General features: G+C 45.9%; 1 protein-coding gene across 19 annotated transcripts in view; it reads left to right on the top strand.

The window, feature by feature from the left end:
• Positions 1-14,457, top strand: part of RUBCN (rubicon autophagy regulator) — a 70,369-nt gene that overhangs the window by 35,064 nt on the left and 20,848 nt on the right. For 11 of the 19 annotated variants that reach the window (XR_004437481.1, XR_004437478.1, XR_004437480.1 and 8 more), the window contains 8 exons: positions 4,663-4,746; positions 5,133-5,292; positions 6,181-6,302; positions 7,988-8,144; positions 8,744-9,271; positions 10,647-10,691; positions 12,810-12,905; positions 13,885-14,000. Coding sequence is in view for 14 of the 19 variants with exons in the window: in XM_033213238.1 (XP_033069129.1) it covers positions 4,663-4,746; positions 5,133-5,292; positions 6,181-6,302; positions 7,988-8,144; positions 8,744-9,271; positions 10,647-10,691; positions 12,810-12,905; positions 13,885-14,000 (1,308 nt within the window). In the remaining 5 variants the exon portion in view is untranslated. The remainder of the gene's footprint in view (positions 1-4,662; positions 4,747-5,132; positions 5,293-6,180; positions 6,303-7,987; positions 8,145-8,743; positions 9,272-10,646; positions 10,692-12,809; positions 12,906-13,884; positions 14,001-14,457) is intronic. The other 8 variants (XM_033213239.1, XM_033213241.1, XM_033213233.1 and 5 more) reach the window with 3 other exon arrangements.

Genomic DNA, 14,457 nt, shown 5'->3' with positions numbered 1-14,457 from the left:
CTAAGCTCATCTTTCTTTTTTGTCAGAATTTATTCTCAGCTAGCAATCACATTGGAAAAGAGCTAATCAACTAATTGGTATTAAAGTATGTATACTTGGCTGGGCATGGTGGCTCATGCCTGTAATTCCAGCACTTTGGGAAGTTGAGGCAGAAAGATCACTAGAATTTTGAGGCCAGGAATACAAGATCAGCCTGGGCAACACAGCGAGATCCCCATCTCTAAAAAATTTAAAATATTAGCCAGCCATGGTGATGCATGCCTGTAGACTCAGCTACTCAGGAGGCTGAGGTGGGAAAATGGCTTAAGCCTGAGAGGTTGAGGTTGCAGTGAGCTGATTGTGCCACTGTACTCCAGCCTAGAGTGAGACCCTGTGTCAAAAAAAAAAAAGCAAACCCAGAACAACAAAAAGCACCATTCTAGGACTATGGAGGCAACACTGTGTCATAGACTGACAAAAGTCTTTGGAATCAGTAAGAACCTAGATCAAACTCTAGACTCACTGCTCACGTCCATGGGAAATAAAGTGATGTAGTAGTTAAAATTATGGACTTTTGAATCAGACTGCTCACATTTTAACCTCAGCTTTGCCATTAACTGAGTGGTGCTGGACAAATTATATAACTCTTCTGTCTTTGTTTTCTCTTTTTTTTTGAGACGGAGTCTTGCTCTGTCACCCAGGCTGGCGTGCAGTGGTGCAATCTGGGCTCACTGCGAGCTCCACCTCCCGGGTTCACGCCATTCTCCTGCCTCAGCCTCCCGAGCAGCTGGGACTACAGGCGCCCGCCACCTCGCCCGGCTAATTTTTTTGTGTTTTTAGTAGAGACGGAGTTTCACCGTGTTAGCCAGGATGGCCTCTATCTCCTGACCTCGTGATCCGCCTGCCTCAGCCTCCCAAAGTGCTGGGATTACAGGCGTGAGCCACCGCGCCCGGTCTGGAATTTTTTTGAATGCAATTCTGCTGTATGCCCTTCTCTCTTCTTACTCTGTGTATTTTCCTGAAGCAGTCTCACCCACTCGCATTGCACTATCACTCACCCATGGATGACCCCCACCTCAGGCATCTCTGCCGAACGCTAGATCCAGAACACGAGCTATCTCCTGTACATTACTGTCTGACTGTCTTTCAGGCCCGAGCACAACATGACCAAAGCTAAACTTATTTTCTCTCATGAGATTGACCTTCTTCTTATTGGCGGCATTGACCTACTCAGTCTCCAAGTCAGAAACTTGGGAATCATACCAGCGTGTTTTACAGAAACTCAGTGCGTTTCCCAGGCTGCTGACCAAAATAGCTACCAGATTAGTGGCACTGCCATTCAGTGGGTCAGGTACTTGTGTCCTAACAGCAAATGGATTCTTTTCTTGGCCCTGTTACTAATATTAAACTGTCATCTAGAGTAATCACTTAACCATATTACAAGACAGTTTCACCATCTGTGCCTGAAAGTGAAATGCAAGTCAAATCAATGAGACTCTGAAATGAAAGCTACTTGATAAATGCAAAACACTATTCACGTATCTTGTCGTCGTTATTAAAAGTGATAATATCTGGCCAGGCACAGTGGCTCACACCTGTAATCCTAGTGCTGTGGGAGACTGAGGCGGGCGGATCACCTGAGGTCAGAAGTTCAAGACCAGCCTGACCAACATGGGGAAACCCCATCTCTACTAAAAATACAAAATTAGCCAGGCGTGGTGGTGCATGCCTATAATCCCAGCTACTTGGGAGGCTGAGGCAGGAGAATTGCTTGAACCTGGCAGGTGGAGGTTGCAGTGAGCTGAGATTGTACCATTGCTCTCCAGCCTGGGTAACCAGAGCAAAACTGCATCTCAAAAAAAAAAAGTGATAATATCTGTGAAAGTATCTGGTCATCAGAATAGAAAATATCAAAGCATATGATCATCTGCAAAATAGCAGGAGTATTTTTAATTTTTTCATTTGTTTTTATTTTATCTTTTCTCTCTCCTTTTTTACATGCCTCCTATCCTGAGAACCCCAGTAGTGTTAGTAATCAGAAGCAGAACAAATCAGGCAGATTTGTCGTATGTACACACACACATTTAGCAAATGCAGGCTCTAGCGGGAAGAATCAAAAACAGAAGATCTGTGCCAGTTTCCTTGCTGCTCTGTTCTGCCTTGTAAAGATCTGAGAATTAAAGTCTGCGTCAAGAACTTGTTTTTCCCTTTCATTTCCTCCCTCTGAAGATGAGGGTTTTCAAAGGTTTCAGGCTGCGGCGTCATCGCCCAGCTATTCTGGGTGTTGAGCCCTTGTCGGGAGGAGGGGCTGATAACGGTGATTCATGCTGCTCACATCCCCTCCGGGCTTTCAAAAGGAAGCGTTATGGAATGTGAATTGTATTTTTAAAAATCCACTCAGGGCCAACGGAAAGCTATAACATCACAATCGTATTCTTAGAGGGATCTCATTTTTCTTGACAGCTGCATCTGGGCTACCTTTTCAGTCCTTCCAGAAGACAAGGCATATTTGATAGCCTCTTTTCTGGTGCTTAGAAATGTGGAGACATTTAGGCCCTGAGACTGCTCAGCTGAACAGAAGTGAGAGGGGTCCCCGTTTTGCCACCATCAAGAAGAAACCAGTTCTTGGCAACATAGATGGTCCAATTAAAAAAAAATCAATAATAATAAAAAAGACCTTTGTGGGTTTTTTTCTGAATATGTGGGTGATACATTTTCTTTGTTGAAAATTCAGAAAATACCAAAAAGACCTTCTTAAAAGAAAGTAAATATCACCCATAATCCCAACACTAAGCGATAGTAACCACTCTAACATTGAGGTGTATTTTCTGCTGTTTTCTATGTTTTGTGTGGTTTTTTTAAAATATTAAGATTGTACTATATATATCACTCTATAACTTTAAAAGTATTTAATTTTTGAACACTGTATTTTACATAGCTAGGTAATAAAAAAAGTATAAAACTGTATACAGTGAAAAGTCTTGCTCCCTTCTGATCACATAAAAAGCTACCATTTACTAGTTTCCTTACAGAGAATTTTCTTTTTAATTATAAAAAATTTTTTTAGAGACAGTGTCTCACTATATTGCCCAGGCTGGTCTCAAGCTCCTGCCTTCAGGCAGCCTCCCACCGTGGCTCCCAGGGTGCTGGGATTACAGGCGTGAGCCACTATGCCCTGCCCTTCCAGAGAATTTGTATGCTTATAAAAGCAATTACCAATTATTTTCTTTGCTGTACCTGCAACTTTTTAAATATAAATAATAGCATACTGTAGTAACTATTCTGTATCTTGCCTTTTTCACTTAATGTATTTTGTAATTCATCCGAAATCATTACATAAAGAGCTTCTTCATTCTTTCTTACAGTTGTCATTTTATAATATTCCATTGTTTGTATGCACCATCCCTTATTTAGCCAGTCCCCTGGTGAATGGGTATTTAGATTGTTTCCAATCATTTGCTGTTAGTAACAGTGCTTGTGTATAGATCATTTTGCCCTTTACCGTAGGATAAATTCCTAGAATTCTTAGATTAAAGAACATGTGCCTTTGAATTTTGATAGCTATTGCTAAATTGTTCTCCAGGAAGTTATGTGATATAACTTGAGGCTCGGGGTTTGAGACCAGCCTGGCCAACGTGGTCTTTAGTTGAGACAGCCCATCTCTACTAAATATACAAAAATTAGCCAGGCGTAGTGTCGTGCGCCTGTAGTCCCAGCTACTCGGGAGGCTGAGGCATGAGAATCGCTTCAACCTGGGAGGTGGAGCTTGCAGTGAGCTGAGATCGCGCCACTGCACTCCAGCCTGGGCGACAGAGTGACTCTGTCTCAAAAAAGAAAAAAAGGCCGGGCGCGGTGGCTCAAGCCTGTAATCCCAGCACTTTGGGAGGCCGAGACGGGCGGATCACAAGGTCAGGAGATCGAGACCATCCTGGCTAACACGGTGAAACCCCGTCTCTACTAAAAATACAAAAAACTAGCCGGGCGAGGTGGCGGCGCCTGTAGTCCCAGCTACTCAGGAGGCTGAGGCAGGAGAATGGCGTAAACCCGGGAGGCGGAGCTTGCAGTGAGCTGAGATCCGGCCACTGCACTCCAGCCCAGGCGACAGAGCAAGACTCCATCTCAAAAAAAGAAAAAAAAAGAAAAAGAAAACATTATTTTTACTGTATACCTTGTATGTCATATGCATGTTACCTGTTCAAAAGAATGATTAAAATCATTTTTAACAATTATTCTTTAAAAGGGTAAACATATGTCAAGTGTATGCATTTCTTTTTTCTTTCTTTTTTTTTTCCCTGAGATAGGGTCTCACTCTGTTGCCCAGGCAGGAGTGCAGTGGGACGGTCATGGCTCACTGCAGCTTTGACTTCCCAGGCTCAAGTGATTCTCCCATCTCAGCTTCCTGAGTAGCTGGGACTAAGGCATGTCCCACCACTCGGAGTAAGCTTTAAATTGTTTGTAGAGATGGGCCAGTCTCCCTGGACCCAAGCAATCCTCCTGAAGTGCTGAGTTACAGGTTTGAGCCACCACCCCTGGCCTCTGTATGTATGCCTTTGATTGCTGCTGAGAACCTTTGATGAGGCAAGGGAAGGCTGTGCTCTTTTTCCTGTCTTTGAATGCCAGCCCTAGAACTGGGTCTGGTCCGGAATGGTAGTGATTTGCTCATTGCATGTGTTCCCTTCGCAGGCGTGCCGCCACCAGACTGATTACTGGCAGTTTGTGAAAGACATCCGGTGGCTCAGTCCCCACTCAGCCCTTCACGTGGAGAAGGTAAGAGTGAGAGCAGAGCGGCTGCTGGCAGAGCTGTGGGTCTTCACTGTTTGAGGCTCTGTCGGAAGAATCTTCTAGACTCTAAGGAGGGAATATGTCAAGTTGCCTATCAACTGAGGAAAGGAAATTAATTATCCCTGTAGGGGCCGACTTCATTTGCTTAAAAAAACACATGCAAACCCATTGGTCCAGGCCGCTTTTTCTCCTCTGGGGAAGGAATAGAAAAGTTTTGTTATTTTCAAAAAAGCCTGCATACATGGGACCCAGGGTGAAGCTTTTCACAGCGTTTCCCTTAACTGTCTCAATTTAGTTCTCAGGTCATTAGGCCTCAATCTTGCCGTACCTACCAGGATGTATGTTTTGACTCATACCCCTTTGCTTCCCAGTTCATCAGCTTGCACGAGAACGGCCAGAGCAGTGCTGATGGTGTGAGTGAACGTGCTGTTGCCGAGTTGTGGCTGCAGCACAGCCTGCAATACCACTGCCTCTCAGCCCAGCTCCGGCCTCTGCTCGGGGATAGACAGTATATCAGAAAATTCTACACAGGTAGGTGGAGGCCACTTAGGATTGTCGTCTGTGCTTCCTCATTGTCGCCCACCTCACTATTCCTCTATCGCTCTAGTACCAGGGCCTCCTATTTTTCTTTCTTTCTTTGAGACGGAGTCTCGCTCTGTCACCCAGGCTGGAGTGCAGTGGCTCAATCTCAGCTCACTGCAACCTCCGCCTCCCGGGTTCAAGCGATTCTCCTGCCTCAGCCTCCCAAGTAGCTGGGGATTACTGGCATCCGCCACCACGCCCAACTCATTTTGTATTTTTAGTAGAGATGGGGTTTCTCCATGTTGGTCAGCAGGTCTTGAACTCCCGACCTCAGGTGATTCGCCCGCCTCAGCCTCCCAAAGTGCTGGGATTATAGGCGTGAGCCACCATGCCCGGCAGGGCCTCCTATTTTTCACTTGATGCCATAGGGATTCTACTCAGAAACATATCCAGACTTACCTCTTACCTCCCAAGTAAGACACAATTCAACTTTATATTAAGGTCATCCCCTACAGCCACACAGAGACAAACCAGTAAGACTAGCCACCGTTTACCAGGAGTTTCCTGCGTGCCCGTCACTGCTGTCCAGTATCTTCACTGCAGCCCTGAGAGTTGGGCATTGGTGCTACTGTTTCTAGTCCACAGGGCTCCAGAAGGTTAAGCGACTTGGCCAAAGTCACTCAGAGCCAGGATTCAAATCTGGATTTTTCTGACTTTGAAGCCTCTTGTCCTGGCCACTTTGCTGTGCTCCACGTTCTTTAGCCTCTTCTCTACTTTGTTTCTGATTTCCCTTCACCCTACAGTGGCAGGACTCCTCCCAGCTCCTCCTTACCTCTCCCTTTCTCCTTCCTCGAGCTTCTCTCAAGACCTCGCTGTTGGGTTCTATCACTGTGGTAGCTTTTCTCTCCCCAGATGCTGCTTTCCTGCTAAGTGATGCTCACGTCACAGCCATGCTCCAGTGCCTGGAAGCAGTGGAACAGAACAACCCCCGCCTCCTGGCTCAGATAGATGCATCCATGGTAAAGGAGACAAGGGATTATCCATGTCTGTGCTGGGTCCCTGGACCTCAGCATGATGGAACCCTCTACAGCAAACTGGTTTTTTACTTAGCCATTTTTGTGAGCTGAAAGGCTTTCTTTTTTTTTTTTTTTTTTAGAGGCAGAGTCTCGCTCTGTCGCCCAGGCTGGAGTGCAGTGGCACGATCTCGGCTCACTGCAATCTCCACCTCCTGGGTTCAGGCAATTCTCGTGCCTCAGCCTCCCAAGTAGCTGGGACTACAGGCACCCGCCACCCCTGCCCCCTACCCATTTTTTTGTATTTTTAGCAGAGACAGGGTTTCACTATGTTGGCCAGGATGGTCTCGATCTCCTGACCTCATGATCCTCCCACCTCGGCCTCCAAAAGTGCTGGGGTTCCAGGCGTGAGCCACTGCGCCCGGCTGGCTTTCATTTAAAATGCTTGGAGAAGGGGAGGTACCGTTAAGTACTTACTGAAGTAGAAAGTCTGAGCTTAGGTATTGTGCTTAGTAGACCTAAGCTGGGGAGTGGGGAGGTCGATTTTGTTAAATCGGTGGTATCTTTTGACGAAGGATACCATGCCTTGACAGAGATCCGGGGAAAGAGGGATGGTTCTGAATGGGGCGGGGTTTAGGGTCAGACCTGGCATAGCTTAATGTTATATGGGGTTAGTTTTTTCATGTTTTTTTCTTTGATGTAAAGAAAATTTTATAGTACAAAGAAAATCTGTTGCCTAAAATTAACTTATCCCATGACTAATACTCCAGTCAGTGCCTTAGCTAGAATGGAATCAGAGTCCCTACTTCTTAGAGAAGAGAATCCCCTGTCTCTCCAGATTCTTTTAATTTTGTTTTTTGTTTTTGTTTTGTTTTGATTTGCTTTTTGAGACAGAGTCTTACTTTGTCACCCAGGCTGGAGTGCAGTGGCGCGATCTCAGCTCCCTGCAACCTCTGCCTCCCGGGTTCAAGTGTTTCTCCTGCCTCAGCCTCCCGAGTACCTGGGATTACAGGTCTGCACCACCACACCCGGCTAATTTTTGTATTTTTAGTAGAGACGGGGTTTCACCATGTTGGCCAGGTTGGTCTTGAACTCCTGACGTCAAGTGATCCACCTGCCTCAGCCTCCCAAAGTGCTGGGATTACAGGCATGAGGCACTGCGCCCGGCCTGATTCTTTTAATTTTGATTGTTGGTTACTATCCATTGAATACTTTCTTTGTGTCAGGCATGGTGCTGTGTATGATACGTGGATCATCTCATTGAATCTTCGTAACTCTGTGAAGTGGGCATTGATCTCATTTTATAAAGGAGGCTGCTGAGGCACAGAGTAGATACGTGGTCCAGAGTTTAGATCAAATAGCTGACAAGTGTCAGGGCCTTGATTTGAACCCTAGTCTGTCTGACTTCTGATTCCACATACATAATCTTAAGCACTTTGTTGTGCTGCCTCTGTAATAAAGCACTCCTGGTTTAACACCTGGAAGGATTCCAGTGCAGAGGCTGTGGTTTCACAGTTGTAAATTACATACTATAGTAGAAGGTAGCCTTGCTGTATCTACAGGTCTGGCTAAAGTCCAGGCCTACTGCAAAGGTAGCTTCTACCAGCATTTCTGCAGTACTGCATTGCCCCCACTCTGAGGCCCTCTGTCCTTAACTCTGACACATTCTTTGGTTTTGTTTTGCTTTTTAGTTTGCCAGAAAGCACGAGAGCCCACTCCTGGTGACAAAGAGCCAGAGCCTGACAGCCCTGCCCAGTTCCACATACACCCCTCCAACCAGCTCTGCTCAGCATTCCTACTTTGGGTCCTTTTCAAGCCTCCACCAATCCATGCCCAACAATGGCTCAGGTATGGAGACAGGAAAAGTGGTCATTACATTCATCCCCAGCCCTGGAAAGTAAGAAGACTTTGTGGTTGCTCATAGGCTTGGAAAATTGAGCCTTTGGTTGGTACAGTTTTTCTTAATAAGGGACATCTTTACAAGTTATATAGTGACTAGCCTGAAATAATTCAGTAGAATCATGAAGTAACAGAAGGGAGAGATGTTTTTAGATTCCTCTGGGTTTCTAATCCACGTTGCCAAGAAGGCCTTTCAATACTAGCTAACATTCATTGATTGCCAATCATGTACTAGGCTCTGTTGTATTCAGTTTGTACGCGTTATCCCATTTGAGCCTTCAAACAGTCCTCTTACTGCTCATTTTTCAGATGAGGAATGCATACTAATAAGCAATAAAGCCACTGTCTCGGGAGCCCATACTCTTGACTTAACTGCTTCTAAATAATTTTATACTTTATTTGACTTGCCGTTTCTGAGGTGACATCTTATGTCCTGGGCACCCAGTAACAATAGAAAGTTTGAACCTTAGCTGTAAAGAAGTCCTTCATACATACTGCAGGATTCCACCTCACCCTTGCGCCCCTTACCATTTCCTTTTATATTCTAGAGAGAAGATCTACTTCCTTTTCACTCTCTGGCCCTCCCCGGAAACCTCAAGAAAGCAGAGGGCACATCTCACCAGCAGAGGATCAAACCATCCAAGCCCTCCCAGTTTCAGTCTCTGCACTAGCCAGGGATTCCCCCTTAACCCCAAATGAGATGAGCTCCAGTACCAGCCCCATAGAGGCATCGTGGGTCAGCAGCCAGAATGATTCCCCAAGTGATGCCAGTGAGGGGCCTGAGTACCTGGCCATTGGCAACTTGGACCCCCGAGGCCGGACTGCCAGCTGTCAGAGTCACAGCAGCAATGCCGAGAGCAGCAGCTCCAATTTGTTCTCCTCCAGCAGCTCCCAGAAGCCAGATTCTGCTGCCTCTTCCTTAGGGGACCAGGAGGGAGGTGAGGAGAGCCAGCTGTCCAGTGTCCTCCGCAGGTCCAGCTTCTCAGAGGGGCAGACACTCACCGTCACCAGTGGGGCAAAGAAGAGCCATATTCGCTCCCATTCGGATACCAGCATCGCCTCCAGAGGAGCACCAGGTAATGAGGAACACCAGCTGCTAGTTAGCAAGATGGCCCTAAATTGAGAGTGAAGAGAGGCCTTGTTATGGGGACTTCTCAGATGGCAGAGAGAGGTGTTCTGTTTCTGACGATATAACATCTTGTTTTGTAATGAAGGAAGTTTATAATGAAATACCAAGACTCAGAATCTATTTATGTTTGTTTCTTTATACATTGCTAATATTAAATGTTTTCCTGGATTCTTTACCAGTTTAGTAACATCAGACGATAGCGTGAGTCATCACAGTTCGAGTTTTCAAAGTATCTCTTGGATCGGGGAAAGTATTAGAGAGCTTTAAAAATAATCCCATTAAGTTCTGTCATTTCCTGTGACGTCTTAGAAGTTTGACCAGGGTGTAGTAATACCAGGTGTAATACCAATGTAAGAGGTAGAGAGATACTGGGGTTTCTAATTAAAACGAAGGCGATAGTGAGGGTGGGGTGATGCGACCCAGCAGGTGAGTAGGTGGGGCTAACGGCCGCATCACTGATTCAGACCGAGAGGCAGTCAGATGAGGAGGCCCTGGCCACTGGGCCTCACCAACAGCATCCGAGAGGAGGGCAGGCTGCACGCGGGAAAGGTGGGGCTCCTTGCTTTTGCCTTCTCCTTGCCATCATCTTTCCTGGCTTGTGGTATCCGGCAGGCTTTGGTTGGGTTTTGTTTGTGGCAGGATCTCCATCAGAGAAAGTATAGCATGGAGCTTTGTGCTCAAAGCCATTCTGGGTCACAAAAGCCCCAGAAATAAGATATAAAAATAAAATATAAAAAATTCAGTGACCTGAAAAAAAAAAGGATTTTCTTTAGCAGCTGGAGATAGCATTGCTTTCTCTTTGTAATTTCTGGAAAGGTGAGAGCTTAGGCCCTCATCTGAAACCTTCAGAATTACCAGCTTTTGTCTTTGTTTTCCCTCAAGAATGTGATTTAAGTTGTTGGAAATCTTGAGGAGAAGAATCTCCAAATCAAAGCCTGTCTTCCCATGAGCTTTCTTAGATGTGCAGATGACTTGGGCTGGACCCTCACTTCACATCTGCTGCTGCAGGCCTGATGTCTGCTGTACTCCAAGCCACTGGCCTTTGAGCATGTAAAACGTTCCCACCCCATTCTTGAATCCATATGGATTCCAGTGGAATCCTGCCTTGGAAAAGGGAGCCAGCGAGAATGTGTGCAGAAGTATCTGAGGAAATATGGGTCACACACAGCTCTTGGACGAGCCATCCGTCCTTCACAACTGGGGCTTCCTCTTGGGAGTTCCATCCCCACTTCTGCTGGGTAAAATTTAGGACACTTTTTTTCTCCTCTTTGTTCTCATTGCTCTGTCTGGACTCTCCTCTGCACCTGTCTGACTACCTACAGGAGGTCCCAGGAATATCACCATTATAGTTGAAGATCCCATTGCAGGTTTGGGAATTGGTCCTCCACTTCCTCTTTGCTCTGCTCTGTGACCACCTTTCTTAGTTCAGAACCTTCTTCAGTCTGGTGTCAAATCAAGTCTGGCTAGTCTGGTCTTCTTGTGATGCTTGGAACTGTCTATAAAATGATACCAGTTTTTCATATGTGTCTTCTATAAACAATTCCAAATGCCTCGTTCAGTCTCCCAACAGCTTCTGAGAGGCAGAGTCAAGACTTATCAGTTCAGTTTTGTCCAGAGGTGAAACTGAGGCCGCTATTTGTCTGAGGCATCATGATGAATCAGTGGCAGACTTTTTTCTCTTTTAAAATTTTTTCACTTTTTTTTTTCGGTAGAGACAGGGTTTCACCGTGTTGCCCAGGTTGGTCTTGAACTCCTGGCTTCAAGTGATCCTCCTGCCTTGGCCTCCCAAGTGCTGGGATTACAGGCTGAGCCACCACACCCGGCCCAGAATTTTTCTTGTAACTGAATACCTCCTATGGATTACTTTATTTTCCTTGAATTAACACCAGAATGTATTTTACCCCTTTCTGTGGTCTCAGATAGACTTGCATGTTTGGTTTTTTTCTTTTTTGTTTTTTTTTTTTGTGTGTTTTTTTCCTCTCCTGCAGTTCCCTGTTTCCTTTTTCTTTCACCTGTTTTCATTTCCCTATAAATCCCTGCACCCCATTCCAGCTATTGCATAGGATTTTTCTAGTGATTTCAGTGTGTTTCCTTGGTGTTCGTGGTGGTGTTCAAACTGAGATTTGTGTTCCATCCTGGGTACCATAATTCACGGAGATGAACACTGGAATGTGTCTGCAAGGCAGAGGAGTGAGAGAGGGCTGAAATCCGTGGCTTCCTGGAAGTGGGTGAGGCCATTGGGTTATGTTAGCTTGGAAAAGAGATGGTTAAGGAGGAATAACGTCTGTAGGACCATCATTTAGAATAGCGTTGTTCTTAAGGAGATGAGAAACTGTAAGAAGGCAGGGATCAAGTGAGTGGAAGGGAATTCTAAGAATTAAATGACGGCATTAGGAAGAAGTGAACTCAGTAAGAAAAGGCTGGATGGCCACATGTTATGAAGAGGTTAAGGTCGTGATGGAGTTTGTGTTGTATGCTGTTTGAGAATTCTAAGTCATGGTTTTTTACCAAGGCATCGTGGTGACTACTAGTTTGTCCTCAGTTCAGTAGGAAGGAACAGAGCCCACGGCCAGGACTACCAGAAGTCTTTGAGGCCCAAGAAAAACACAAAATTGTCTCTTTCACAGAGTAGCATTTTTTATGAGAGGAGTAGCTGGCAACTTGGCACCATCTGTCGAGGAAATGGGTTAGATGCAGCTCAATCATTCGTTCTCCCACAGCATCCTGCTCATTTTCAAGCACCCACCTGCTTTTTCACCTGTTCTTCCTTCTGTGGTCCTGGAAATGCTGTGTTTCCTTGTGAGGGATATCAGTTTCTCATTCCTGCGAGTCCTGACTGCCACGGTTCTCCCCTCCCAGCTCTCACTCTTCCTGTCCCAAGCATTGTCTGTCTCGCCAGCTTTCCCTGCCTCCCCTTCTTCAGTAAGGCCAGGCTGAGCCCGCACCGGGCCCGTTGCTTAGGGGCCTCGCCCTCGACTTCTCCAGCACTGCCTGATGCTGCTTTTGAGGACACTGCAGAATGTTATTTCCTGAGTGAATGTAAATCTTCTGATGTTACTTTAAAACCTAATGTCAGCATGTCAGAAAAGTTTCAATGCACTTGTCTTTGTTTTACCGTCTAAAGACTTTTCTAAATTGGTTTGTCAAGAGGATAGAAATCAGCTAATATTCCTGTAATATTTGGTTAAAAGATGTAAGGAAAGAGAAGCAAATGTCATGAATCCATTTTGATTTGATTCTTTCTCTCCTTTATGTTGCCCCGTTGTGGGTCACGTGTCTTCTTTCCACTTAGAATGTCCTGAGCGGCTGTCTCCTTCCTCCCTGTGTTTCTGTGCCCTTGGTCTGCTCCATTGCTGTGCACCTCTCTCCTGCTTGGGAGGGCTTTGGGAAGGGGTGCAGTTAAATGTTGAAACTCCAAAGTTGGAAATGTGGCTATTGCTCACTTCGTATGTGTGTTTTTACTCGTTGGCGGTCATCGTCATTAGAATCCTGCAATGATAAGGCGAAGTTGAGAGGCCCCTTGCCCTACTCTGCTCAAAGCAGTGAAGTCAGCACACCCAGTTCTCTGTACATGGAGTATGGTGAGTACTACGAAGGCCAGAGCTAAAACTGTATCTTTTCTCTGCTCGCCCCTTGTGCCTGCTAAGCTCTGAGCTTTGGGGTTCATCTCAGCTCTACGGAGGGTACATACTGTTACAGTCTCAGTCGCTCTTTAGTCATTTTCACCCCCTGTGCTAGAAATCGCACTGCTCTGCCATTTCTCTTGCTCCTCTCTGACTTCGGGGTCCTACCCGCTCTTACCCGCTGGGTGTTGGCACCAGGCATGTCAGCTGATCCATACGGAATGGCTCTGTGAGTGGATGAGATGGACCTTGAAAAGAGGACTTGGAGTATCTGGGCTTAATAACCAGCAGACAAACTCTACATGCAAATCATGCAGAGGAGGAAGCCATTTGTGTCCTTTTCTGACTCGCAGCCCAGAGTTTTCCATTTTTATTTTGTTTTTTCTTTATTATATGGTACAGGGGAGAGCATGTTCTCTTTGATTTTAGATGGCAGAAGGATTCTCCCTGTTTATTCCATCATTTTCCAACCAAAAGGCTTAGTGCTCTGGGATTCTAAGAGTACAAGAAAATCTTTTTTTCTTTTTTTTTTCTTTTTTTTTTTGAGACAGAGTTTTGCCCTTGTTGCCCAGGCTGGAGTGCAGTGCCACGATCTTGGCTCACTGCAACCTCCGCCTCCCGGGTTCAGGCTATTCTCCTGCCTCAGCCTCCTTAGTAGCTGGGATTACAGGCATGCGCCACCACGCCCAGCTAATTTTTGTATTTTTAGTAGAGATGGGGTTTCACCATGTTGGCCAGGCTGGTCTCGAACTTCTGACCTCAGGTGATCCGCCTGCCTCGGCCTCCCAAAGTGCAATAAATGCTTTTAGAAGGTAGACATCTTCTTCCAACCTCTAATTCCCAGTTACCTGGGAAGACTTGGGAGGATCTTTAATGGTAAAAGCTTAAGACTTCCTGAAGAAGCTTGACTGTTTCATCCACATTCCATTTCCCACAGAAGGTGGTCGGTACCTGTGCTCAGGGGAAGGCATGTTCCGAAGACCATCGGAAGGACAGTCCCTCATCAGCTACCTCTCTGAGCAAGACTTTGGCAGCTGTGCCGACCTGGAAAAGGTGGGAAATTGAGGCTCTCATGAAGAGCTCATGAGTTGGGAGATTGGGTCTGAAGGTCTGTGGTGCCATATGTTCTGATGAGGTTTTAGGTATATAGCAGTGACATGGGTACAGACTACAGTAAAGATAAGTTCACAGTAGAGGGAAGCTCAGCAATTCTGTTTGTGAGGAACTCTGCAGGGAGCATGTGCCCCTCATCGAGTCCCAGATATTAGCGATTTTCTCTTAGAAGCCAACCTGGGCAGAAAAGCATCAAGTTTGTGTGTGTGTTTTTGTTTTTTTGAGACAAGAGTCTTGCTCTGTCACCTAAGCTAGAGTGCAGTGTCACGGTCATGGCTCACTACAGCCTCAAATTCCTGGGCTCGAGCAATCCTCCCACCTCAGCCTCCCGAGTAGCTGGGACTTACAAGCACGTGCCACCACACCTGGGTATTTTTTTTATTTTTTGTAGAGATGG

Source organism: Trachypithecus francoisi, unplaced genomic scaffold (assembly GCF_009764315.1).
Source record: "Trachypithecus francoisi isolate TF-2019V2 unplaced genomic scaffold, Tfra_2.0 Lachesis_group0, whole genome shotgun sequence".
NCBI lineage: Eukaryota > Metazoa > Chordata > Mammalia > Primates > Cercopithecidae > Trachypithecus > Trachypithecus francoisi.
This window is presented reverse-complemented; position numbering and strand designations above follow the sequence as displayed.